General features: G+C 38.0%; 1 protein-coding gene and 1 pseudogene across 1 annotated transcript; one reads left to right on the top strand and one right to left on the bottom strand.

Moving 5' to 3' along the window:
• Positions 1 to 21,759: 21,759 nt before the first annotated feature.
• On the top strand, positions 21,760 to 23,455 carry LOC141707501 (uncharacterized protein At5g01610). Its single transcript, XM_074510694.1, has 3 exons — positions 21,760 to 21,952; positions 22,709 to 22,763; positions 22,886 to 23,455. The coding sequence occupies exons 1-3, from the start codon at positions 21,866 to 21,868 to the stop codon at positions 23,254 to 23,256; spliced, it is 513 nt and encodes a 170-aa protein (XP_074366795.1). The 5' UTR covers positions 21,760 to 21,865; the 3' UTR covers positions 23,257 to 23,455.
• Positions 23,456 to 23,593: 138 nt separating this feature from the next.
• LOC141707500 (uncharacterized) lies at positions 23,594 to 25,810 on the bottom strand (annotated as a pseudogene).
• Positions 25,811 to 26,978: the final 1,168 nt, after the last annotated feature.

Genomic DNA, 26,978 nt, shown 5'->3' with positions numbered 1-26,978 from the left:
ATCCAAGCTTTCCTAAGACTTCTCAAAGCTTCTTAAGGCTTCCTAGCTCATCCCACCACTTCAAGGAAGGTATACCATCTCCAAACCCTAGATCCCTATGTATTATAAGATGATTTTAATTGGTAGGATGATATTGTAGCTTGTTGTTGTGATTTAGAGTTTGGGATTTGGAATGGTAGTGAAATGGAATGGTAAATGTTGTGGTTTTGATTAAAAGAACTTAATTATGATTAAAGTTAAGTTTAGGCATAAGTATGATGATTAAATTGAATTGGTTGGGGTTGTTATGATGTGATGAGGATGGATGTTGGTTGTATGTTGGATTTGAGGTTGGTTTGTGGTTGGTTTTGAATGGTTAAAAATTGGGAAATCGCGTAAACATAGCCGTCGTAACGTCCGATTTTCTTTGGACTGTTTTTGTGCATAGCATTAGGACCCGAGAACCCCCTGCTAGATTATGACCACTGCCATGTTTAGATAGCTCATGTTACGAGCTTCGTTTTGATATGTAGTTCGTTCGATTCTGATGCACGGTTTAGGAGAAACGACCGTTTCAAGTAACGGCGTTTCGCGAACGAAACTTTTTCCCTCGCCTTACTTTGAAACATAGGTTAAAGACCAAAAAGGGTTAATTAATGTATGAAACATTTATGGTAAGTGTGTTAGGCAGTTGGTAAGACACTCGCGAAGGAATCGCTTTAAAACTCGTAAAGGTTAAATTATTAAAAATGGTGGAGCCGCGGGTACCCGAGTGACTTAAGCAAATCAGTGAGCGCAAAACAAGCGTTAGAGTCTAAGTTAGTTAAAGTATAGATTTACAAGTGATTTTGGTTTAATTCCAACTTACTTGTTGTTTATAGGTTACCAGACTCGTCCCGAGCCTTTTATCACCCCAAGTCGCACAGGCAAGTATTCTATCCGTTATACTGTTGTTGTGATGTATACATTTGTATATGCATGATCTTGCGATAAATGCATGTTGGTTAAATTAGCAAATTCTTGCGATATATTGTAGCATGTGATATGGTATATATGAATGCCTGTTTCATATTCTTGAAATACATATCTGTTGGTTCAGTTGATAATACCTATGCTAGAGAATAGCGGTAACTTGCATATACCCTTAGTATAGGGACCCAAAGGTGAAAATATTTTCTAAAAACCGGGAGTCGAGGATCCCGAGTAATCTTGTATATATGGATATGGATATATATATATATGTATATATATATATATTTATATATATATATGGTTATAGTTTTCCAAACTATTAATCGAATAAGGTTTATTCGATAACTTTAGCTTTATTTTATTATTGAATATTATTTTGAATATTCATTCGAGGGCTTATGACTCTTTTATATTATTTATTGAATATTATTTTGAATATTCATTCGAAGGCTTATGACTCAGTTTATATTATTTAATGAATATTATTTGAATATTCATTTGAGGATCTATGACTCCGATTATTTGCTGAAATATATTCTTTATTTTATTAAAGAATAAGGTGTCAATAATCAAACTTATTTTCGATTATTCAAATAAAGATAATACTTTCATATAAGTATATCTTTGGTTATTTAATACTCGTTTCAAGTATAAGTTTTAATACTTCTACTTCAATTATTTTTATAAAGATTATTCTTTATGGGAATATTATTTAAATAATAATATTCAGTCATTTTCTAAATATTCTGGGGACTGATTTACTTCATTAAATCAGCTTACTCCAAACACTCTATAAAGTGTTTTCGAGTCTTCAAAATGATTTTTAAAGTCAGAGCGGATTCCAAAACTCATTTTTATATTTAAGATCTTCCTTTTTAAGGGGATTTAAATACTCGCTCAAAACCTGGGGAATCCGGCTCTGTGGTGTATTTTATATTCGCAACGAGGTTGCAGTTTTGGTAAATGAATTGATTACTTGCCCAACGTTCGGGAAGTAAGCCCATCTAATTGAGTCGGCATAAGCGACAGGCCGGGGTACGGTCTATGAAAGTGTAAGTGGCTGGGTGGCAGTCCATCAACGCGTGAGGGGTCGGGTAACGGTCTAGCGCAAGGTCCTAATGCGGCCAGGGTGATGACCGGTGAGGAATTCATCCATCTACAGTAGAAAAGGTTACTTATTGGTATCTTTGCCTGATCAGCAAGATATCTGGTTTATGCCAAAATTCTTTTCCTTTCCAAAATTCATTGGATGTTTCAAACTCTGTTCATACTTCATATAACAGAGGTTCCAGGAAATGTTTAAAGAGATATATATATGTGGATATATATATATCGGGACTAAATAAAGTATCTCATAACTTTTTCATTCAATAATATTTCAAAGATTGAATCTATTCAAGTCTTAACTTGTGGTCTCATCTATGGGATGTTTTTCTTAAAACTTATAATACTTTGAACGGTGGTAGTTCAAGTAGCTTTATAAATGATATAAGCGTGGTGAAGTATTGGTAACTTCATTCCTTGTTTTTACTTATATCTAGTAAGTAATTATCTTACGCATGATAGAGATTCTATTAAGTATCCATTTAGATGCTTATATTATTGTTATCACTATGTATTATCTTGCGAGCTGTAAGGCTCACTCTTGCTTTATTTCTTCATCACACAACAACAGTTAGGAGAGATGGCCAGACTCCAGCAGACCCAGCGCAAGCGCGTGGGAAGCGTCCCGCGTCTTCCCGATGACGTTGTAGCTGCTATAGCTGCAGAGGTAGATCCATTGTAGTTCAGACCATCTACTTTTGAGAATCAAATTATGTATAATTATAAGTTGTGGCAGATAATGGCAATTAACTGTAAATTTATCAAGTAATCATTTTGGGTTGTAATAACTTTTAAATGGTGGATTCAAAGACTTGTACTTATTTTAATTTCATCTCTGAGACTATAACGGGTTGTGGTGTGTGTTAGTATGGGGTCACAGCATGAGGTTATTTATTATTAATTAAGTGAAGTGATATTGTGGAAAGAAAGACCGTGACAACCCGGATCCCCGACCCCGGATCTGGGGGTGTTACAGAAATGGTATCAGAGCTAAGCGTTATAAACCTCAGAGATGATGCGTCGATATAATAACAAACTCACAAAGATAATAAGAACTCTTGCCAAGTTCATGGTCGGACTACTTAAAGTAGTGCTGACAGTTAAAACCCTTACGGGAACCCTTATAAGTATCATGATAGTAACTTAGCTCGTTTAATGTGTAGGCGCCTGAGATAGAGGACCCTGAGATGTTCGAGCGTGAGCATGATGAGGCATTGCTAGATGTTGAGGATCAGGAGGAGCCTGAGATGGAGGAGGATGAGGAGGACCCCTCAGAGGAGCCTGAGACGGAGGTCATTGCTATTTCAGATGAGGAGGACCCCTCAGAGGAGTCAGAGACAGAGGTTATTGCTATTCCAGATGAGGAGGACCCGGATGAGGTCCCAGTAGCTGAGGAGCGTGTTGGACCTATGGTAGTGTATGCTGGTATCCCTTTACCCACACTTCCGGTGGTCAGAGCCCCTACCCCTCCACCACTATCCTGGATTCCTGATGATGACAGCTCAGAGACCCATACTTCCGAGCCTAGGCAGACCGAGGAGGCACCCTCAGCGGCTCCGGATTCACCACCTCTTGACCCTGCCCACAGGCAGTCTTCGTTAGCTCATGGATATGTTCAGGATGTATTGAGGACCCGAGTGGCTGTTGCCGAGGGCCGACTAGATGAGGCCAGGAGGGAGTTGGATGCAGAGAGGGCGGGTAGGCGTACCCGAGCTTATGAGACTAGGGCTTCTATACCCCGATCCTTGAGGAGGGAGCTTACGGGGATAGAGCTCACGTCCCGAGCGAGACTCAGATCTCTCCAGGGGGACAGGCATGGTAGGATCTCCAGGCGGCAGGCCGACTATATCTTCCGTCGTGTGATGGAAAGGGTTTGGGAGCTGACCTGCTCCGGTGTGTGATTCAGGATTGATGATGGAATAGTCTAGTTGTCTAGTTAGCCGAGGCCTTAGTAAGAGCCAATTTTCCGGGATAGTTGACTTGTATATAGCATCCCTTTTTCTGACTAGACAGATAGACTCTTGTGTATCACTTTTGGGACAGATGACTGTAGCACTGTTGTACTTTTGACCAGATCAAACTATGTATTCTCGCATTATGTATATATTTGTTTCCTTTCAGTTCAGTTCCATAGTGACGGGATCACTGTTTTATCATTATTATTACTGCACTTCGTATTAGAACTTTCTTAAAATAATAGAATTGCGATATACGTTCTCCCCATTATAAGAGCTGTGCAAGGCACAATGTTGTATATGATTGTGACCTAACGTTGAATTTTCCCAATAATTGTTTTTATTATTATCAGAATCATGCCGCCAAGAAAGATTGGAACTAGGGCGAACCCTGGATCTGAGGACCAGGGAAGCCATAATCAGGACAATAGAAACCAAGAACACAGTGAAGAGGAAGATGAGGATTATGTGGAACAGGATGACTCCCTGTATGAAAAGGAAGAGGAAACATATGATGTTGAGGGATTTGAGATAGAGGCTGAAGAAGGAGAAACCGAGGTTGAGCAACCAGTACCAAACCCAGGCATGGATCCCATGAGCCAGTTCATGCAACTCCTAAGGCAGAATTTGGAACGTCAACCCAACCCACCCCCTCAAGGAAGTAACAATGCTGTGGCAAACTCTTTCAGGGCTTTTAAGTCCCTTAAGCCCCCTGAGTTCCACGGATCAGCCGACCCAGTTGAGGCAAGGGCATGGTTAAAGGAAATGGAGAAATCTTTTGAGATTTTGAGTACCGAGGAGGCACAGAAGACTGTATTTGCTACCTACCTTCTGAAAGGAGAAGCTAACTACTGGTGGGAGGCCAAGAAAAATATGGAGACAGACGCTATTATAACCTGGGAGAGATTTAGTCAGTTGTTTCTGGGGAAGTATTTCCCGAGGTTTATGGAAAACCAGATGGAGCTCAAGTTCTTGGAGCTAAAGCAGAATAACTTGTCTGTAGCAGAGTATGAAGCGAAATTTACTGAGTTATCAAGGTTTGTGCCAGAGTTTGTGAGCACCGAGGAAAAGAAAGCTAGGAGGTTTCAGCAGGGACTGAAACCATGGATTCAGAATAGGGTGGCAATCCTTGAGCTTACGGACTATGCCACTCTGGTGCAAAAGGCAACGATTGTAGAAGTTGGAAGTGAACAGATGCAGAAGGAAAGAGAGAAGAAAGGAATAAAGAGGAAAAGTATGAGCATGGGTGGAGGTTCCGCAGGAAGGAGCTTCCCAACTAGATTTAATCGAGGAGCAGTGTCCCTACCAGGAAGGAACACTGGGTTTAAGCGGCCAATGAGTGTGAGTGTGAGCCAGGGCGGCCAGAAGTCAAGAATGTCCTATTCCAACCAGTCTCGACCCCCATTGCCAGCCTGTAACATATGTGGAAGGAATCACACTGGGGAGTGTAAAGAAAGGCCAGTAACCTGTTTTAAGTGCGGTCGGGAAGGCCACTACTCAAATAAATGCCCTTCGTCAGCCCCTGCCGTCGTTCCAACCACCAATTGTCATCGATGTGGACGCCCGGGTCATTGGAAGAGGGAATGCCCAATGAACAAACCAGCAGCTTCGGGAGCAAGCGGGGCTGCTTCTAATAAGCCACCTACTGCGAGGACTTTCAACATGACAGTCCAGGATGCTATGAAAGATTCAGATGTGATAGCAGGTACCCTTTCTCTAAATTCAGTCAGTGCAAATGTTTTATTTGATTCGGGAGCAACTAAATCTTTTATATCAAAGGACCTTGCGCGTAAGTTAAGACTTAAGGCTGAACCCTTGATAGAACCCTTACAAGTAGAAATAGCCAATCATGAAATTATTCTTGTTAACCAGATTCACCCCGCCTGTGAGATAGGCATAGGGGAGCAATCTTTCAGTGTTGATCTGATTCCTTTTAAATTAGGGGAGTTTGATGTGATTTTGGGAATGGACTGGCTATCTAGCAACGATGCTCAGATAGACTGTAAAGGGAAGAAAGTTAAGTTAAATATCCCCGGGAAGAAAGAAGTTATATTTAGAGGAAAGAGGCAGACGCAGAAATTTTTGACTATGGCCCAGGCCAAAAGGATGCTACGAAAAGGAAGTGAGGCTTACCTAGCCTATGTGGTGGACACGCAGAAGGAGGTGCCCAACTTACAAGATATTCCAGTAGTCAACGAATTTGAAGATGTATTCCCCCAAGACCTTCCGGGATTACCACCCGATAGAGTGATTGAATTTGCTATTGAGTTGGCCCCAGGGACGGTGCCAGTTTCAAAAGCACCTTACCGGTTAGCCCCGTTAGAAATGAAGGAATTAGCTATCCAATTGCAGGAACTCTTGGATAAGGGTATGATAAGACCCAGTGTGTCTCCGTGGGGAGCACCAGTTTTATTTGTTAAGAAGAAAGATGGGAGCATGAGGTTGTGCATAGACTATCGAGAGTTGAACAAGCTAACCATAAAGAACAGGTACCCATTGCCTAGAATAGACGATCTGTTCGACCAGCTAAAGGATGCTGTTTATTTTTCCAAGATCGACCTGAGAACTGGATATCACCAACTAAAGATTAAACCCGAAGATATTTCCAAGACAGAGTTCCGTACCAGGTATGGGCATTATGAGTTCTTGGTAATGTCCTTTGGATTAACCAACGCCCCAGCGGCTTTCATGGATTTAATGAATAGAGTATTTAAGAAGTACTTGGACAAGTGTGTGATAGTTTTTATCGATGATATTTTGATCTACTCAAGGACTGAGGCAGAACATGCAGAGCATTTAAGGATAGCTCTAGGAATACTCAGAGAGGAACAGTTATATGCCAAATTCTCGAAGTGTGAATTCTGGCGGAATGAAGTACAGTTTTTAGGACATGTGATCAATAAAGAAGGAGTATTGGTCGACCCCTCCAAGATAGAGGCGGTCTCAAATTGGGAAAGGCCAACCACACCCACAGAGGTAAGGAGTTTCATAGGATTGGCCGGCTACTATCGAAGATTTGTACAGGACTTTGCGAAGATCGCAGCCCCTTTGACACGACTTACTCGTAAGACGAGAAGTTTGAATGGACGGAGAAATGCGAGAACAGTTTTCAGGAATTAAAGAAAAGGTTGATAACGGCTCCGGTATTGGCATTGCCGGACGGAAAAGGAGATTTTGTGATATATAGTGACGCGTCGCACAAAGGATTAGGATGTGTGCTTATGCAGCACGGTAGAGTTATTGCGTATGCGTCGAGACAACTGAAGGAATACGAGGTTAGATATCCTACTCATGACCTTGAGCTCGCGGCAATAGTATTTGCTTTAAAAATTTGGAGGCACTACTTGTATGGAGAGAAGTGCGAGATTTTCACAGACCATAAGAGCCTCAAGTACATATTTACGCAGAAAGAGCTCAACATGCGCCAGAGGAGATGGTTAGAACTAATCAAGGATTATGATTGTGAGATTCTCTATCATCCAGGGAAAGCCAATGTGGTGGCGGATGCCCTTAGTAGAAAGGAAAGACTCAGAATGATAACGACTTCGGAAGAGTTGATAAGGGATTTTGAGAGAATGGAAATAGAAGTAAAGGTAACCGGAACCGGAACTGAAAAGTTTTTTGAGATCTCAATGCAGCCAGAGTTATTGGAAAAGATCAGATTGTGCCAGGAGAAAATAATGAATGAAGGCAGAGAGTCAATGACTGGAGAGGAGATCCATACTGAGAAAGATGATAAAGGGATAATGAGGTACTCCTACCGAATTTGGGTTCCGAATGTTCAAGAACTTAAAGATGAGATTTTGGATGAAAGCCATAGTTCAAGGTATTCCATTCACCCGGGAAGTACCAAGATGTATAGGGATTTGAAGGAATATTACTGGTGGCCCAACATGAAGAGGGACGTAGCAGAATGGGTAAACAAGTGTTTGACTTGCCAAAGAGTAAAGGCAGAGCACCAGAGACCCAGTGGACTTTTGCGACCCCTGGAGATTCCCGAATGGAAATGGGAACAGATAGCGATGGATTTTGTTGTAGGCTTGCCAAGGACGAAAGCCAATCACGACGCCATTTGGGTAATTATAGACCGACTGACAAAGTCAGCTCATTTCATTCCTATCAATGAGAGATACACAGTCGATAGACTGGTGGACATTTACCTTAAGGAAATAGTGACGCGACATGGAGTCCCAGCGTCCATTATCTCAGACCGAGACCCCAGGTTCAACTCCAGATTTTGGAGGAGCTTTCAGGAATGTGCGGGGACCAAGTTAAATATGAGTACCGCGTACCATCCCCAAATGGATGGACAGAGTGAAAGGACCATCCAGACACTAGAGGATATGTTGAGAGTCTGTGCAATAGACCTTAAAGGAAGTTGGGATGATCACTTGCCGTTGATCGAGTTTTCTTATAACAATAGCTTTCATGCTAGCATAGGAATGCCGCCTTATGAGGCCCTGTACGGAAGAAGGTGTCGATCTCCCTTATACTGGGATGAAGTAGGAGAGCGGAAGATGCTCGGACCCGAAGTGGTCCAAAGGACCAAAGATATAGTGGATCTTATCAGAGGGCGACTTGTAGCAGCCCAAGACAGACAAAAGAAATATGCAGACCTAGCCCGAAAGGACAAGGAATATGAAGTAGGGGACTTAGTACTGCTGAAAGTATCCCCTTGGAAGGGATTAATGAGGTTCGGAAAGAAAGGAAAACTAAGCCCAAGATACATTGGACCTTTTGAGATATTAAGACGGATTGGAAAGTTAGCTTACGAGCTAGCCCTACCCCCTAATTTGCAACAAGTTCATAATGTGTTCCATGTGTCAATGCTAAGGAGGTATCATCGGGATGCCAGGCACATAGTGGAGTACGAGCAGGTGGATATGCAGCCAGATCTAACTTACGTGGAGAAGCCAGTAAGGATTATGGATAAGAAGGAGCAGGTGCTTCGGAACAAAGTGATCAAGCTAGTCAGAGTACTATGGCAGAATCATAATGTGGAAGAATCAACTTGGGAACTAGAGAGCACAATGCTAGAAAAGTACCCCCATTTGTTTTCTGTTTGATTCCGGGACGGAATCCTTTTAAGGAGGGGAGACTGTAATAACCCCAAAATTTTCAACTTTTTGTAACCCTTGTGAATAGTGTTTTAGCTGAATGAAGAAACTTTTCACGCCACACTATGTAGGGGTTCTGTTATGGATATTCTGGGATATTATTAGTACTCTATGAAGTATATAAGTGTATGTAAAGATCGTCAGAATCCAATTCCGAACACTTTGGTTTTTCCCGGAAATCCACAAGATACGGAGAGAATTGAGTATAAGGTAACAGGATAAAAAGGATTTAAATTAAAGGATTATAATAGAGGATCATAAAAAGGAATATAATGTATTGAGAAAGGTTAAGGGAACCTAAGTAATAAGATCCCGGGTATGATCCTTCAAACGATAAACGAGAACGAAAGTTAAGCGAACCGTATAACAGATCAGCGGTCATTAGGCAAACGATTAGGAAGTTAATCAAAGGGATTAGTGGGAATGATGTCATTCAACCAATAGAAAGAGGACAAGGAAGGGAGGATGACATCATGAGGATGACATAAGCATGACATGGGAAGGAAGGAGGTGTGGTGGCTTTGTAACCACACAAATTCAAGGGCAAGAAGGTAATTGACTAAAGCAAGCACAAAAACCAAGCAACCAAGCCAAGCAAAAATCATTTTCATCAAAAATCAAAAAGCAACCAAGGCTTTGTTCTTGAAGCTCTCGGCTTTTTACTATTCATTAGGCAAGAATTTTCAAAAATTCAAGATCCAAGCTTCCTAAATTGGTGAGTAAATTCCCTAATCATCTTCATGCTTAGTTAGGGCTATACCATGAGTTTAAGCCATCAATTCCTTCTCAATCTTCTTCATTTAATCAAAGAAGAAGACTATGAATAGTGTTTTCAAGTTTTTTAACTTGAAGTTTTCTTGTTTTTCTTGAAGATCCAAGCTTTCCTAAGACTTCTCAAAGCTTCTTAAGGCTTCCTAGCTCATCCCACCACTTCAAGGAAGGTATACCATCTCCAAACCCTAGATCCCTATGTATTATAAGATGATTTTAATTGGTAGGATGATATTGTAGCTTGTTGTTGTGATTTAGAGTTTGGGATTTGGAATGGTAGTGAAATGGAATGGTAAATGTTGTGGTTTTGATTAAAAGAACTTAATTATGATTAAAGTTAAGTTTAGGCATAAGTATGATGATTAAATTGAATTGGTTGGGGTTGTTATGATGTGATGAGGATGGATGTTGGTTGTATGTTGGATTTGAGGTTGGTTTGTGGTTGGTTTTGAATGGTTAAAAATTGGGAAATCACGTAAACATAGCCGTCGTAACGTCCGATTTTCTTTGGACTGTTTTTGTGCATAGCATTAGGACCCGAGAACCCCCTGCTAGATTATGACCACTGCCATGTTTAGATAGCTCATGTTACGAGCTTCGTTTTGATATGTAGTTCGTTCGATTCCGATGCACGGTTTAGGAGAAACGACCGTTTCAAGTAACGGCGTTTCGCGAACGAAACTTTTTCCCTCGCCTTAATTTGAAACATAGGTTAAAGACCAAAAAGGGTTAATTAATGTATGAAACATTTATGGTAAGTGTGTTAGGCAGTTGGTAAGACACTCGCGAAGGAATCGCTTTAAAACTCGTAAAGGTTAAATTATTAAAAATGGTGGAGCCGCGGGTACCCGAGTGACTTAAGCAAATCAGTGAGCGCAAAACAAGCGTTAGAGTCTAAGTTAGTTAAAGTATAGATTTACAAGTGATTTTGGTTTAATTCCAACTTACTTGTTGTTTATAGGTTACCAGACTCGTCCCGAGCCTTTTATCACCCCAAGTCGCTCAGGCAAGTATTCTATCCGTTATACTGTTGTTGTGATGTATACATTTGTATATGCATGATCTTGCGATAAATGCATGTTGGTTAAATTAGCAAATTCTTGCGATATATTGTAGCATGTGATATGGTATATATGCATGCCTGTTTCATATTCTTGAAATATATATGTGTTGGTTCAGTTGATAATACCTATGCTAGAGAATAGCGGTAACTTGCATATACCCTTAGTATAGGGACCCAAAGGTGAAAATATTTTCTAAAAACCGGGAGTCGAGGATCCCGAGTAATCTTGTATATATGGATATGGATATATATATATATATATATGTATATATGTATATATATATATATATTTATATATATGGTTATAGTTTTCCAAACTATTAATCGAATAAGGTTTATTCGATAACTTTAGCTTTATTTTATTATTGAATATTATTTTGAATATTCATTCGAGGGCTTATGACTCTTTTATATTATTTATTGAATACTATTTTGAATATTCATTCGAAGGCTTATGACTCAGTTTATATTATTTAATGAATATTATTTGAATATTCATTTGAGGATCTATGACTCCGATTATTTGCTGAAATATATTCTTTATTTTATTAAAGAATAAGGTGTCAATAATCAAACTTATTTTCGATTATTCAAATAAAGATAATACTTTCATATAAGTATATCTTTGGTTATTTAATACTCGTTTCAAGTATAAGTTTTAATACTTCTACTTCAATTATTTTTATAAAGATTATTCTTTATGGGAATATTATTTAAATAATAATATTCAGTCATTTTCTAAATATTCTGGGGACTGATTTACTTCATTAAATCAGCTTTACTCCAAACACTCTATAAAGTGTTTTCGAGTCTTCAAAATGATTTTTAAAGTCAGAGCGGATTCCAAAACTCATTTTTATATTTAAGATCTTCCTTTTTAAGGGGATTTAAATACTCGCTCAAAACCTGGGGAATCCGGCTCTGTGGTGTATTTTATATTCGCAACGAGGTTGCAGTTTTGGTAAATGAATTGATTACTTGCCCAACGTTCGGGAAGTAAGCCCATCTAATTGAGTCGGCATAAGCGACAGGCCGGGGTACGGTCTATGAAAGTGTAAGTGGCTGGGTGGCAGTCCATCAACGCGTGAGGGGCCGGGTAACGGTCTAGCGCGAGGTCCTAATGCGGCCAGGGTGATGACCGGTGAGGAATTCATCCATCTACAGTAGAAAAGGTTACTTATTGGTATCTTTGCCTGATCAGCAAGATATCTGGTTTATGCCAAAATTCTTTTCCTTTCCAAAATTCATTGGATGTTTCAAACTCTGTTCATACTTCATATAACAGAGGTTCCAGGAAATGTTTAAAGAGATATATATATATGTGGATATATATATATCGGGACTAAATAAAGTATCTCATAACTTTTTCATTCAATAATATTTCAAAGATTGAATCTATTCAAGTCTTAACTTGTGGTCTCATCTATGGGATGTTTTTCTTAAAACTTATAATACTTTGAACGGTGGTAGTTCAAGTAGCTTTATAAATGATATAAGCGTGGTGAAGTATTGGTAACTTCATTCCTTGTTTTTACTTATATCTAGTAAGTAATTATCTTACGCATGATAGAGATTCTATTAAGTATCCATTTAGATGCTTATATTATTGTTATCACTATGTATTATCTTGCGAGCTGTAAGGCTCACTCTTGCTTTATTTCTTCATCACACAACAACAGTTAGGAGAGATGGCCAGACTCCAGCAGACCCAGCGCAAGCGTGTGGGAAGCGTCCCGCGTCTTCCCGATGACGTTGTAGCTGCTATAGCTGCAGAGGTAGATCCATTGTAGTTCAGACCATCTACTTTTGAGAATCAAATTATGTATAATTATAACTTGTGGCAGATAATGGCAATTAACTGTAAATTTATCAAGTAATCATTTTGGGTTGTAATAACTTTTAAATGGTGGATTCAAAGACTTGTACTTATTTCAATTTCATCTCTGAGACTATAACGGGTTGTGGTGTGTGTTAGTATGGGGTCACAGCATGAGGTTATTTATTATTAATTAAGTGAAGTGATATTGTGGAAAGAAAGACCGTGACAACCCGGATCCCCGACCCCGGATCTGGGGGTGTTACATAGACCCAGCAATAGCCCAGATTCTCCAAATCTTGGCCCAACAAACAGTTCACCTGGCATAACAAAAACAAAGGCAGACCAATCCCCAGGTAACTTTCAAAACTTTTCAGGCAGTAAACCCACCAGAATTCAAAGGTTCTTTAGATCCGATTGAAGCAAATGTTTGGATAAAGGAAATAGAGAAGTCGTTTGCTTTAGTGAAAGTAAAGGAAGAACAGAACGTTGAGTTTGCAAGCTATTATTTGAAGAATGAGGCCACCTATTGGTGGGAGACTGTGAAGACATTGGAAGTTACAGATGTTATTACTTGGGAGAGGTTTAAGGAATTGTTTTTAGAAAAGTATTTTCCCCAGTTTGTTCAGGATCAGATGGACCTAAAGTTTTTAGAATTAAAGCAATGAAATATATCGGTGGCAGATTATGAGAGTAAGTTTGAAGAGCTGTCAAGGTATGTGCCGTCATATGTGGATACTGATAGGAAGAAGGCCAAAAAATTCCAGCAAGGTCTGAAGCCATGGATCAGAGGAAAGGTAGCCATTTTTGAGTTGGATACCTATGTAGGAGTTGTACAGAAGGCCATGATTGCAGAGACAGATAGTGAGATGTCACAGAAGGAGAAAGAAAGTAAGAAAAGGAAATTTGAAGGGAATGAAGGTTAGTCACAATCAGGGAAGTTTCCAAATTTTAAGAAGGGCAAGTTTTATCCAGGGAGAAATTTTAATTTCAAGAGATAAAATGCAGGCGACGGAGGCCAGGGCAACCGTCCAGTCAATGTGAATCAGCCGAATCAGTTGAGGTTAACTTTTCCAGATTGTTAGGTATGTGGGCAGAAATATGGAGGAGTTTGTAATAAGTTGAATGTAGTTTGTTTCAAGTGTAACCAGAAAGGGCACTATTCGAGGGAGTGCCAAAATCAGCCAGCAAGAGAGCTAGCAAACAAGGATCAGCCTATCCGGAATCCAGTAGTTAAGGTTCCAGCTATTGGATTTACGTGCTTTAAATGTGGGAAGCCGGGACATATAGCCAGGGATTGCAAGACACCAGCCCTAGTTAGTAATGCATTGAGAATTATGGGATCTACCCCAGCAGTGAATGAGACTCCAAGGGCTAGAGTTTTTGATATGTTTGTAAAGGACGCTATCCAGGATACTGATGTCGTGGCAGGTACGCTTAATGTGAATTCTTTATGTGCCAAAGTGTTAATAGATTTGGGAGCAACTCGATCATTTGTTTCACAAGATTTTGTTAGTAAGTTAAATTGTCCAGTTGAGTATTTAAATGAAATAATGATTGTGGAATTAGCAAATCGAGAATGTGTATCTGTTAACCAAATTTGTGGAAATTATGAGATTGAGATTTCTGGTAGTAAGTTTTGTGAATATTTGATACCATTTAAGTTAGGAGAATTTGACGTTATCTTAGGAATGGATTAGTTATCTAAGCATGATGCCTAGATAGATTGTCAAAATAAAAAGGTAATGGTGAAGACGCCAGACGAAAGGATAGTAACGTTCAAGGGCCAGAAGCAAGCAAAGAAGTTCTTAACAATGATTCAAGCCAAGAAGTTACTACGACAAGGATGTGAGTATTTCGTTGCATATATGATTGATAGAAGTCAGGAGCCAGCAAAATTTGAAGATATTCCAGTAGTTAATGAATTTCCAGACGTGTTTCCTGATGAGTTACCAGGACTTTCTCCAGACAGAGAAATTGAGTTTGCAATCGACTTAGCACCTGGAACAGAACCAATATCCAAGACCTCGTATAGAATCGCGCCCGTTGAGATGAAAGAACTAGCGAAGCAATTGCAAGAGTCGTTAGAGAAAGGAGTAATCAGACCCAGTGTATCCCCGTGGGGTGCACCGGTATTGTTTGTCAAGAAGAAAGATGGGAGCATGAGACTGTGCATCGATTATCGGGAGCTCAACAAGCTTACAATCAAGAACAAGTATCTGTTACCTAGAATTGATGATTTGTTTGACCAATTGAAGGGAGCCAAGTACTTCTCCAAGATTGACTTAAGATCGGGATATCATCAACTAAAGATTAAGCCAGAAGATATACCAAAGACAGCTTTCAGGACGAGGTATGGACATTATGAGTTTTTAGTAATGTCTTTTGGATTGACCAATGCCCTGGCAGCGTTTATGGACCTGATCAACAGAATTTTTAAGGAATACTTGGACAAGTTTGTTATTGTGTTTATAGACGATATTTTGATTTATTTAAAGACAGAAGAGGATCATGCAAAACATTTGAGAACAGCTTTGGAGATTTTAAGGAAAAAGAAGTTATATGCTAAATTCTCGAAGTGTGAGTTTTGGTTATAGGAAGTTCAGTTCTTAGGACATATAGTCAGTAATGAAGGGATTAAAGTGGACCCAGCAAAGATTGAAGCAATTACAAATTGGGAAAGACCGAGAACACCAACAGAGGTAAGAAGTTTCTTGGGATTAGCGGGATATTATCGTCGATTCGTTCAAAATTTCTCAAGGATTGCAACACCATTGACAAAGCTTACACGGAAGAATGAAAAGTTTATATGGAACGATAAATACGAAGAAAGTTTTTAGGAATTAAAGCGAAGATTAATCACGGCACCTGTTTTGTCACTTCCCGATGATCAAGGAAATTTCGTAATTTATAGTGATGCTTCTCATAAAGGACTGTGTTCTGATGCAGCACGATAAGGTGATTGCGTATACGTCAAGGAAACTGAAACCACACGAACAGAAATATCCTACTCATGATTTGGAGCTAGCAGCCATAGTTTTCGCTTTGAAAATTTGGAGACATTATCTATATGGAGAAAAATGCGAGATTTACACGGATCACAAAAGTTTGAAATACATATTTACACAGAAGGAGTTTAATATGAGACAGATGAGATGGTTAGAATTGATCAAGGATTACGACTGTACAATTAATTATCATCCCGGTAAAGCGAACGTTGTAGCGGACGCGTTGTGTCGGAAGGAAAAGTTAAATGTGTTATCAGTCCCCGAAGAAATATATAAGGAATTTCAGAAACTGGAATTGAAGATTAGAGTTTGCAATCCTAATGAAGCAAAAGTGTATAGTATGACTTTCCAGCCGGAGTTGTTAGAGAAGATAAAGAAGTGTCAAGAAGAAGTAATGGATCAGGACATAAATCGTTTGGTAGGTGAAGAATTGTGCACGCAAAAGGACGATCAAGGTATTCTTAGGTTTTCTTCTAGAATTTGGATTCCACCAGTAACGAAGTTGAAGAATGAAATTTTACAGGAAGCTCATCGTTCAAGGTATTCAATCCATCCAGGGAGTACCAAAATGTACAGAGATTTAAAGGAAAATTATTGGTGGCCAGATATGAAGAGGGAAATTATGGAATGGGTTAGCAGATGTTATACATGTCAGAGAGTTAAAGCAGAGCATCAGAGACCAAGTGGATTGCTACAGCCATTGGAGATTCCAAAGTGGAAGTGGGAGCATATTGCCATGGATTTCATAGTTGGATTACCAAGGAAAAAAGCTAATCATGATGCCATATGGGTTATAGTGGATAGACTTACCAAGTCAGCTCATTTTCTGCCTATAAATGAAAGATTTTCACTCGACAAGTTAGTCCATATGTACTTGAAAGAAATCGTAGTTCGTCATGGAGTTCCTGTATCTATCATATCCGATCGAGATCCAAGATTTAATTCAAGATTTTGGAAGACTTTTTAAGAATGTTTCATAACGAGACTGAATACGAGTACGGCTTACCATCCACAAACGGACAGCCAGAGAGAAAGAACGATCCAGACAATCGAAGACATGTTACGTGTTTGTGCTATTGATTTTAAAGGAAGTTGGGACGAGCATTTACCCCTCATAGAATTTGCTTACAACAACAGTTATCACGCCAGTATTGGGATGCCACCCTATGAAGCTCTTTATGGACGCAAATACAGATCTCAAGTGTATTGGGACGAGGTAGGAGAACGCAAAATACTTGGACCTGAATTAGTGCAGCAGACAAAGGAAGTTGTTGAAGTTATCCAGAAGAGACTGATAGCAGCACAAGAAAGTCAAAGGAAATATGCAGATCAATCAAGGAAATACATGGAATTCGAAGAAGGGAAATTGGTATTACTAAAAGTATCATCGTGGAAGGGATTAACGAGATTTGGAAAGAAAGGAAAGCTGAGCCCAAGATATGTCGGACCTTTTGAGATTCTAAAGCGCGTTGGAAAAGTAGCTTACGAGTTGGCGTTACCTCTGCACATGGAGCACATTCACAATATTTTTCACGTATCGATGATTAAGAAGTATAATCCAGACTCCATACATGTAATAGAATATGAGCCAATAGAGCTTCAGGCAGATTTGTCATATGTATAGAGTCCGATAGAAATTCTAGAGGAAAGAGAGAAAGTATTAAGAAATAAAGTGGTAAAGTTAGTAAAAGTATTGTGGAGAAACCCAAAGGTTGAAGAATCAACCTGGGAGTTAGAAAGTGATATGAGAGCAAAGTATCCTCATTTGTTTTCTTAGGAGATTCTGAGGACAGAATCCTTTTAAGGGGGGAAGGATGTAATATCCGGGATATACCGTGTAATTATTTTGCTGATAAATAATTATTATGTATGTTCAGTATCTATTTTGTGAATTATTTGTTAAGTGTTATATGTGTTTGGATGTTTAAAAATAATATTAATTGAGTATTTTAATTTTTATATGTCCAAAATAAAATATAAATAATTGTCATATCTTCCTATTTATTTTTATGTTGATTTATGCTTTTATAGGAAATATATGGATTTTATAAAATCTTTTTCCGAGTATTTAAAAACTATTTTATACAATAGGGAACCAACCAACGTCATCCGTTTTTACGTTTTTATAGCCCGAAACTCTTCCGAGAACTCCTTCCTAACCTAATTGCAATATTCCAAGCATTTTCCATGTTCCGACTTTTTTGATCCGGCTTACGGTTTGTCCTGTGCGGGTCCCGACACAACATTTTCGATACATTATTCATTTCGGTAAATCGTTAAAACTCGTATTTTCGATAAACAGGATCTTTTTATTAAACTATCACAATTATCACCTCGTAATACATGTAACCAGGCGCTGAGACCAAGACCGCAGTACAAATTGTACTGGTTTGGATAATTATCCCGAAAACCGGTACCGTTTGGATCAGTTTTTATAAATAAATGTACCATTTTATATCCGGAATGATCCAACGGGATACTAATTTTCCGTAATTATAAATAGTCTTTACTGTAGCGAGGATCTAGTAGTTAGAGCAGTGTTGTGTGCTTTGCCTAGGGTTAGTGCGTTACTGATCAGCAGCCTAACCTTGGTTTTTAAAATGAAAATATAATATCCAATTCTAAATCATAATTCATTGTTCACTTGATATCGTAACCCTTTTCACTTGATGATCATTATTCTCAGTCTTGTCATTGAGACTTGCTGAGCTAGTTAGCTCATTTGTGCTATGTTATTTATGTTCTTTTCCAGTTAAGAAGGAACCAGTTGGTAGCGAGGATCCCCAGTCCAGCGCGAGAGCTAGGGGTTCAGGTTGATCGAGTTAAGCTAGTAGGCATCTTTTGAGATAATTTTAAGTTTGTAAAAGTTTGTAATAATGTTTAATACTCAGTTTTGAGTTTGAATAGTTGGGATTTGGACGTTTGTAATATAAAGTGTGTGTGTGGCTTGTGTGCATACTTTAACCTGTTGCGGTCCGTGGTAGTTGGTAAGTAGAGTCAATGCATATTATTATTATCTTTATTATTGTTATAAGGAGGTTATAAATAAGGTGTGTGTGTGTGTGGACCCCAAAAATCTGACCCGGGTTTGGAGGGCGCCACAATCAGGGCTAGGTTGACATAGTTTGTTTCTTCATCTTCATCCAATCCATCAGCTGCCCAGTCATTTTCTTGTGTAATGAAAGCCCTTTCCCTTTGCTTGAGCAATTCAAAATATTTCTGTTTATAATCAACAGGCTCAAACTTCTTCTTGCTAGAATTTGACTTTCTACACTCATTGGCTAAATGCCCTGCCAAGCCACATTTGAAACATTTGAATTTGGATTTATCCACCATGTTTCTATTTGGCTTGGCTACTCCAAAATTCTTTTTGAATTTGAGCTTGGAAAATCTTCTGGATAGGAATGCTAAATATTCATCAATATCATCCATGTCATCCTGGCTCAAGTGATCTTCATTTTCAGCTACCAGCCCTTTACCCTTGCTTTCACAGACCTTTGATGTAGACTCAACAGCTTCTACCTTCATCTCTTTCTCTAACTCAGCAACCAGTGCTATGGACCCTCATTTCTTCCTTTCTTTCTCCATCCTCTCATCTTGCTCTATTTTAAGCTCATATGTTTTCAGGATGCCATACAGTCTCTCCAAGGTAAACTCCTTGTAATCTTGTGAATTTCTCAATGAGATTGTCATTGGCTTCCACTCTTTTGGAAGAGATCTAAGGAACTTGAGATTAGAGTCTTTTGTTTGATAGACTCTTCCATGCAACTGCAGAACATTTAGTAGCTTTTGAAATCTACTAAAAATATCAGTGAGAGACTCACTTTCTTCACAGTGGAAGTGCTCATATTGCTGAATTAGCAGCTGCATCTTATTCTCCCTTACTTGCTCAGTACCATCACAAATAATCTGGATTGTGTCTCAAACCTCTTTGGTTGTTTTGTAGTTAATGATGTTATCAAACATATCACCATCAACTCCATTGAACAATATACTCATGGCCTTCTTGTCTTTCCTGACTTGCTCAATATCAGGATCTGACCATTCATGCCTAGGTTTAGGAACAGATGGTTCATTGACGGTTACAGTTCTCATTGGTACATGAGGACCTCTATCTATGCAATCCACATAGGCCTCATCTTAAGAAAGAAGATGTAGGTGCATTTTCACCTTCCAGTGGTGATAATTATCTTTGTCTAGAAATGAAATTTTGACTCCAACATCCTTCTTGTTCATCTTGTTGTTTGTTGTGATCTTTACACTCTTTGTACTTCAAGAGCTTGCTCTGATACCATTTGTTATTCCCTACCAATACAACAAGAATTACAGATGGGGGGTTGAATGTAATTCTGCCTACTTTTTCAAGATTTTAAAATAGTTCTAACTCGATAAATATATGAGTGTTTGATTTGCTGAGTGCGGAATAAAATAGTTATATAAATCAAAACGTAAAGTAATAAAAACACAAGTTATTAAAACTTTCTGGTGGATTTGAAAGTATCCACCAGATATATATATATATATATATATATATATATATATATATATATATATCGAATGAGAACCCTGTGAAGCTTAAATAGCTCACAACTGCTTACAAGTAGAACAAACAAACTACAGAGAAATTCATGACAAGTATAGCTTTTTCTATCTCTCTTTGAAATGTGTTTTCTTAGTTATGTGTTCTACTAGCTACGCTTGGTTTATATCACCAAGTTTACATGACAATAAGATAAGATAATAAAATAAAATATATATAGTCTAACTTCATGTTACTTCACTACTCTATTCCAGCATCTTTGAATATCTTCATAATAGCATGAAAATGGTAATGCTTCTTTGTTCTCAAATTCCTACTTAACAGGCTGCCACATTCCTTTTGCAAACACCCAACGCGTGTGATTGTGTTGTCACTGTTAACAGATATTTGAATTTGATCATCCGTCGGGTACATGTTTGTCATCCATCGTGTAGCTTTGTTGATCATCCGTCGGGTAGCTTTGTTGATCATCCGTCGGGTAGCTATTTGTCACTTGACTCCATTTTCACTTACATAGAATTACAAGACATCTCATATTTACAATTAATCAACCTATTCTGCATAACCATTAGTAGTCAACATGACTCATATGCTCCTACAGATTCTACACAAAGTTGTTTGCAGAAATGTGCTACAATACTTATTTGTTACATAAGCTACTCATCCGGTGGATGTCAAATTGTCATCCGTCGGGACTATATTAAATCATCCGTCGGGACTATATTTGATCATCCGTCGAGTGCTACAAAATACACTAAGTTAAATCTACTAAGGTATTTTGTTTAATTTATCATCAAGTTCACAACATATTCCTAACATAGACGGGTAAGAAAAATATAATATAATAATAGTTGAGGAAGGGTATTCACTCCTAAAAGTGAGAAATCATTCGGAGCTCCTAATGTCATAGAGAGAGACAAGTATATAAGAATAATGTTGGAGTTGTTTTAAGAACATTATAATTGCATGATGCATGAAATAATTCTAGAAAATGGCTCGTATCTCGGACGGATTATTATGCTAGTTAACGTAGAGATAGTAGAATATTAATAGAGAAATTATCAAAAGAAAACTAATTTTCTAACCTTTTTTTTTACAATTTTACTATCTTTTAAAAATATTTACAATAAACCAAAATCAACTACATATGTAACTGCTTGCATGAATTTTATTTTATTGTATTTCGGTTGCATAAAATTGTACAAACTAGTTGGAATTATATCTCTATCGACTTGCAGAAAAATTGTATTTTTGTAAAAAAAGTTGAAATTAGTATTTTTACAAATAAAAATGTATATTTGCAATTTTTTTAAAAAGTGATAGTATTTGTATAAAAAAAAATTAAACTTAGGTATTTAAAAAAAAAATCATATAACAGATGCAGCTATCACCCTAGTAAAATATTATATTTACCAAATTGGCGCCATTGTAAATGTCTACCAGAAAGAGGACCCTCTATTCCTCTGCCATCAGAGATTAGGGCAAAAATAATAATTTTATTTTGTTCATTTGAAATCAGCAATTATAGATATCATTAGTGATGGATCAAATATTTGGCAAGGTGGGTTCTTACTGGTTTAATCAAAAAGCCACCAAGGAGCTTGATACCGTAGGCAATAACATCAGTGTAAGATGAATTATTACAAAAATTTCCTTGGCCATTTTTTCTTATATTTTCTGTTATCCATTTATAAAAAATGATACATTCGTGCGTGGCTTGATTTTATTTGTTTAGGATTTTGCCCTAGAATGATCTTCTTGGTTGACCATCTCATGAAAACTGATATGCATGTATCCTAAATTAGTTGCATTATCTGGGAGATGAATTTTCGAAAACAGATCTCCAAGTAAATTTATTTTTTTGTGCACAGTTCACAGTTTTGGTTGTATGGATGTCTTTAATTTTCTTAGTACATTGTATTTTTTATTTATGTTTCTTACATGTGATTAGAGCATGATTTAGGCCGAGATCATTTTTTACAAGAAAACAATGAGAACAATTATTATGCATATTTTTCGCATGTTCAATGGTGCATTGTTATGCCGACAATAATGTTCTAATTGTTTCCGTGCTAATAAATGCTATATCCTTGACTTTTGATTTTTGAAAGATAGAATGATCTTATTAAGTGTTGTGATTTATGCTTGAAAGTTGAATGATCCTCACTAAAGTTGATTTAGGCTTTTAATTGTTGTACTTGAAGGCATTTTGGATAAAATTGAGACTCTGAACAATGTGCTTACATTATGGCCAGAATTAATCTCTACTGCTCGGAGGAGTTTGAATAACAACAATAAATTTGTGAAATTTTCTTACACGGATTGTATGATGAAACTATCCAGAGATTTGTTCTATAGAATGATTTTTTTTTTCTTTTGTTAGTCGGTGTCAAATACAGTTGAAGATGGAGCCAAATGGTTAGTCAACAAAGTAACAGGTACGGGGTTGTGAACTCTTTCAGAAATTTACTTCCCAGGATCTCAGTTACCAGAAAATTTCAAACATTCAAAAAACTGATAAATGTAATTTCGAGATCATATTCTTGACATTCGTCTGCAGGGAAAGTGGAAAAGCCGTTAACAGAACTGCTCAAGGAGTACGACTTGCCGATAGGTTTGTTTCCTCTTGTTGTAACCAGTTACGAGTTCAATGAAGCCACAAAAAGATTAGAAGTGCACGTACCTGCCGTCAGTGAAGTAAGTTACAAAGACTCGTCTGCCTTGCGGTTTTCCACCAATGTGTCTGGATATCTGGAGAAAGGAAAGTTCACAGATATAGAGGGAATGAAAACAAAGGTGATGGTTTGGGTAAAAGTAACATTAATAACCACTGAAGGATCAAAGCTCCATGTCACAGCTGGGCTGAAGAAGATGAGAAGTAGAGACGCTTATGAGGTTCAGAAAGAGGGAGTTGCTGTCAGTAAATTCTGAGTTTGGCCTGAATTTCTTGTAAATGTCACCATATACAGTATCAAGCATCTCTGAACCCTTTCAGATCCTTTTCCTTGTTTGAAATTTTACTATTATGAGTATACAATTGTAAACAATATGCTTGATTTGCAGGCAAACCTTGTATGTTTAAATGTCATTTACCATAACATTAGTAAAACCAGGGTCTAAAGATTGAATAGACAGTAGAGACAAAGTAGTTTAAATAACCATTATAATATGGGATGCAGGGGAAGGGGGAATGTAATTTATTTACAGCATTTCCCCGATTTTCTGAACCCCCACATTATTATTCAGATTGAAGATAGCCAGGTGTTACAAGCATATGTAGTCTGATACTTGAGCTAGTATAAACAAGAAACTCGTTGCTTAACTAACCAGACTGAGATTCGTTTTAGCAAATCCGAGTTTCTCCTATCTATCAATCTATCAGGCTTGTTTTTCATTCAGTTCTTGAAAGAAACTCTTTGCAGCTTCATAAGTGGACCAGCATATTGCAGCAGCAGGTGCATGAAATAGCATTCTCGGAACCCAGCCTCTCATGAGCCCAACATACCCATCCTTCTTCACAATGCTTTGCACCAATTGAATAACTAGAAAACCGATCACATCCACAGACACCCTGTTTATTTAAGAAACATTTAAGACCATGATTGTAATCGTACGTACAATGCTTTTCACAAAGCAACAGAAAAATTAAGGACCTCCTTGGTCACTCACTCCTACAGGTTGAATGTGAACTTTTAACAGGTTATAAGAATAGGCTGTCAGGTGCACACGATAATTTGGCACCGTATAAACCATAAGCTCGTAGAATTAACAAATTTTCTACCATTTCTGTCTCATAACTTTATCTAACACTGCCAGATTGTCACCGGTGAAGTTCACCCAATGTAGTCACGATTATCACCTAATGTAGTCATTTTCAGCTTAGCTCTAGTTTGAGAGCAAAATTTTGTATTTGAAATGGTTTCAGGTCAAATCACCAGCCTTATATTCATGCAAAGAACCAAATATTTTCAGTCCCCTTGGAATTTACGTAATCTTGCACTAATTTTATTGCGTAAGATGGGAGAAAACACATTGCTCTTGAACAATAATTTATGTATAAATATCCAACAATAACTCTTCTTCGCTTTAAAAATTCAACATTTAAATGAATGGCACACATGTAGCTAGCAAACCTGAAATTGCAAATACAGGACACGGGTATAAAGTATAAACAGATTCATGCTCGATATTGCTAAACTAGTTTAAAATTCTTAATTACCTGACACTGCAGCCGAGTTTTTACAACATCCAGAGGAGTTGTAACAGCAGCAGCCAATCCACCAGCAGCAGCACCAGCTGTTGCATGAACCAACAAGGTCTCCTCATCAGCTACACTATCCAGTGAAAGCTCCATCAACCCCTTCTTGGCAGCCTCATACGCTGCAAAATGAACCGCTGTAAATGGAGCATTCATCATAGAAAGCTCCAAATCCTTCTTCAAACAGCACCTTTCTCACACAATCCCCTACACCTTTGTAAGGACTGTTCTTCAACTGCAATCTTTGTTTCACAACATCCATTGGTGTGATCACCGCATCACTAGCAACAGTCGCAAAAACACCAGAAACAGCATGAACAGCTGAATTATTAGGGCTTCCATAAGCTAATAAAGATTTCTTGAAAGTCTCGTAAACTGAAAAATATACAGCATGTGCTGGCCCTGCACCAATACCCATTGCAGCGATGCCCCTATATAATCCTGCAGGACCTTCAATCCTCAGAATAGAGCTAAGAGATTGCCGGAGATTAATAACTGGAGCTGAATAAGAAGTTGAAGATGATGACCCCATCACTTGCATTCTTGTTTTTAGGGTGTCTATTGGGAACATGGCCATGTGTTCAACCGAGCTAGCGACAGAGCCAGCAACCATGAATTGCCAGAATTCAAGGCCATCATGGGTTGATGGCAAAACAGCGATTTCTGGGTAGTAATCGGCAGTGGTGGCCATGGTGAGAACGAACAGTAGGGTGATGTTTATATGGGTAAGTGATGGGAGGATTGTCTCTCCCCTTGTGTGTTGTTTTTATGCAAATGCTTTTTTAGTGGTACCTGCACTGTCAAAAACACAAGTTTTGGTGCAAGATACTCAGCATTTTAATTATCTTTATACTCTGTTCATGAGATACACCGGATAGTTTGAATTATTTTTGGTATTTTATCTTGATTTTAAATGATTACTGATTTTGGTATCGCTTTCTGAGTAAATTGTGATGCATGAATTATTATGGGGAGCATTTGGAGAAGAAAGGGACTTAAAAGAATCTTATATACAGTATGAGAAAGGAAAGAGTAGAAAATAAGAATGAAGATTTATTCAAAAAAAAGAAAAAGAAAATAAGAATGAAGCTGTGGAGTCGGGAAGATGAGCATTTTTCGTTCTCATCTTTTGGGGAAAGAGAAGCAAAGATTGGATTTTGGATATGAAAACGAAACAACTTATATGCCCATCATCACTTTTCATTAGGTGAATTTTGGATATTAGAGTTTGACTATTCATTCTTCAGTTATGCAGCTCTCACTCCAGAGTGTAGTTTAACCAGAAAGAAGGAACAATTACAATATTTTCTGTTCGTAACAAGAGGTTAAGGGTTAAAGTTTCGGTTAATTTTGACAATTGAACAGTTGAGTATCAAAGCTAAGTACAGTAATTACAGTTCCTAGAGGGAGGACTTAGGATGTGTGCTAACCACAAGCCTTTACTTAAGCAAGTCATTGTCTTCACAAACTCTTGCTATCACTCATCAATATCGCCCATTCACATTCAAAATAATAGCAAGAAGATAGAACTATTGCAGCGTATTGGACGTGTGGTAGACACAAGTCCCTTCATTTTAGCAATTATCTTCCGATTTAAGTAGTAGCAACTAGCAAGTAGCCTAATAACCTCAACATCAAATATTACAACCAAAAACATGCAGCATATAAGCAAAGTAGTAATTGCCAAGTAGAAAATTATTGTCCTTACAGTCTAAAGAAAACCAAGGTCCCTCAAGAATTGAACTGTCAATGTACGTTGTAGCCTATGGGATTGGACAAACTATCCCAAGCTAAACTCATTCCTTTGGTTCTCTTTTTGTTGATTCTTATGTGGTTATGTTAGATTTTTCCCTTGCGTAAAGAGTAAGAACTATGAAACCTGAAACCTGTGTGTACTAGCACCACTCGTAATCGACCTCTCTTTCTCCCTACCCAATTTTTATCATCCATTCTGAGCTATATTTCAACATAACCAAGTAAAAATAATCCAGAAATCCAGAAACTTTGACGATAGCATAACCCCACCGTAACCTGGCTATCTGAATTCGTTTAGATGAATATAAATGGCATCATAAGAAAGAAATGAAAACAAAAGAAAATCAAAAACAGCTTTCTTTTCGGTCATGATCTTTCAAGTAAAAGTATATGCATTATCTACTTTATTAGCAAACTTCAACTACATAACCGTGGACAAGATTGAAATGCAATCATATTCAAACAGAACTATTCAATGGCTAAATCTTAGCCTACCCATCTTTCTTTTTACGATAACAATTACAAAAAAAAAAAAAAATTGCTAACTTTTGCTAGAGGTTAGCAGATGAAATATTGGATCAGGTCGAAAATACAGATGCCTGCCAATCTGCCACAATTATTAAGCACTGCTAATAGCAAG

The sequence above is a fragment of the Apium graveolens genome, chromosome 2 (genome assembly GCF_009905375.1).
Source record: "Apium graveolens cultivar Ventura chromosome 2, ASM990537v1, whole genome shotgun sequence".
Taxonomy (NCBI): domain Eukaryota; kingdom Viridiplantae; phylum Streptophyta; class Magnoliopsida; order Apiales; family Apiaceae; genus Apium; species Apium graveolens.
Note: the sequence above shows the minus strand (reverse complement) of the source record. Positions and strands in the feature narration are given on the sequence as shown.

Bases quoted from the DNA above. Each gene is read 5' to 3' on its own strand.
- LOC141707501 (XM_074510694.1), top strand. From the start codon at position 21,866: ATGGATCAAATATTTGGCAAGGTGGGTTCTTACTGGTTTAATCAAAAA. The intron at 21,953-22,708 runs GTAAGATGAATT...TTCTTTTGTTAG, and splicing joins CCGTAGGCAATAACATCAGT to TCGGTGTCAAATACAGTTGA. The intron at 22,764-22,885 runs GTACGGGGTTGT...ATTCGTCTGCAG, and splicing joins GTTAGTCAACAAAGTAACAG to GGAAAGTGGAAAAGCCGTTA.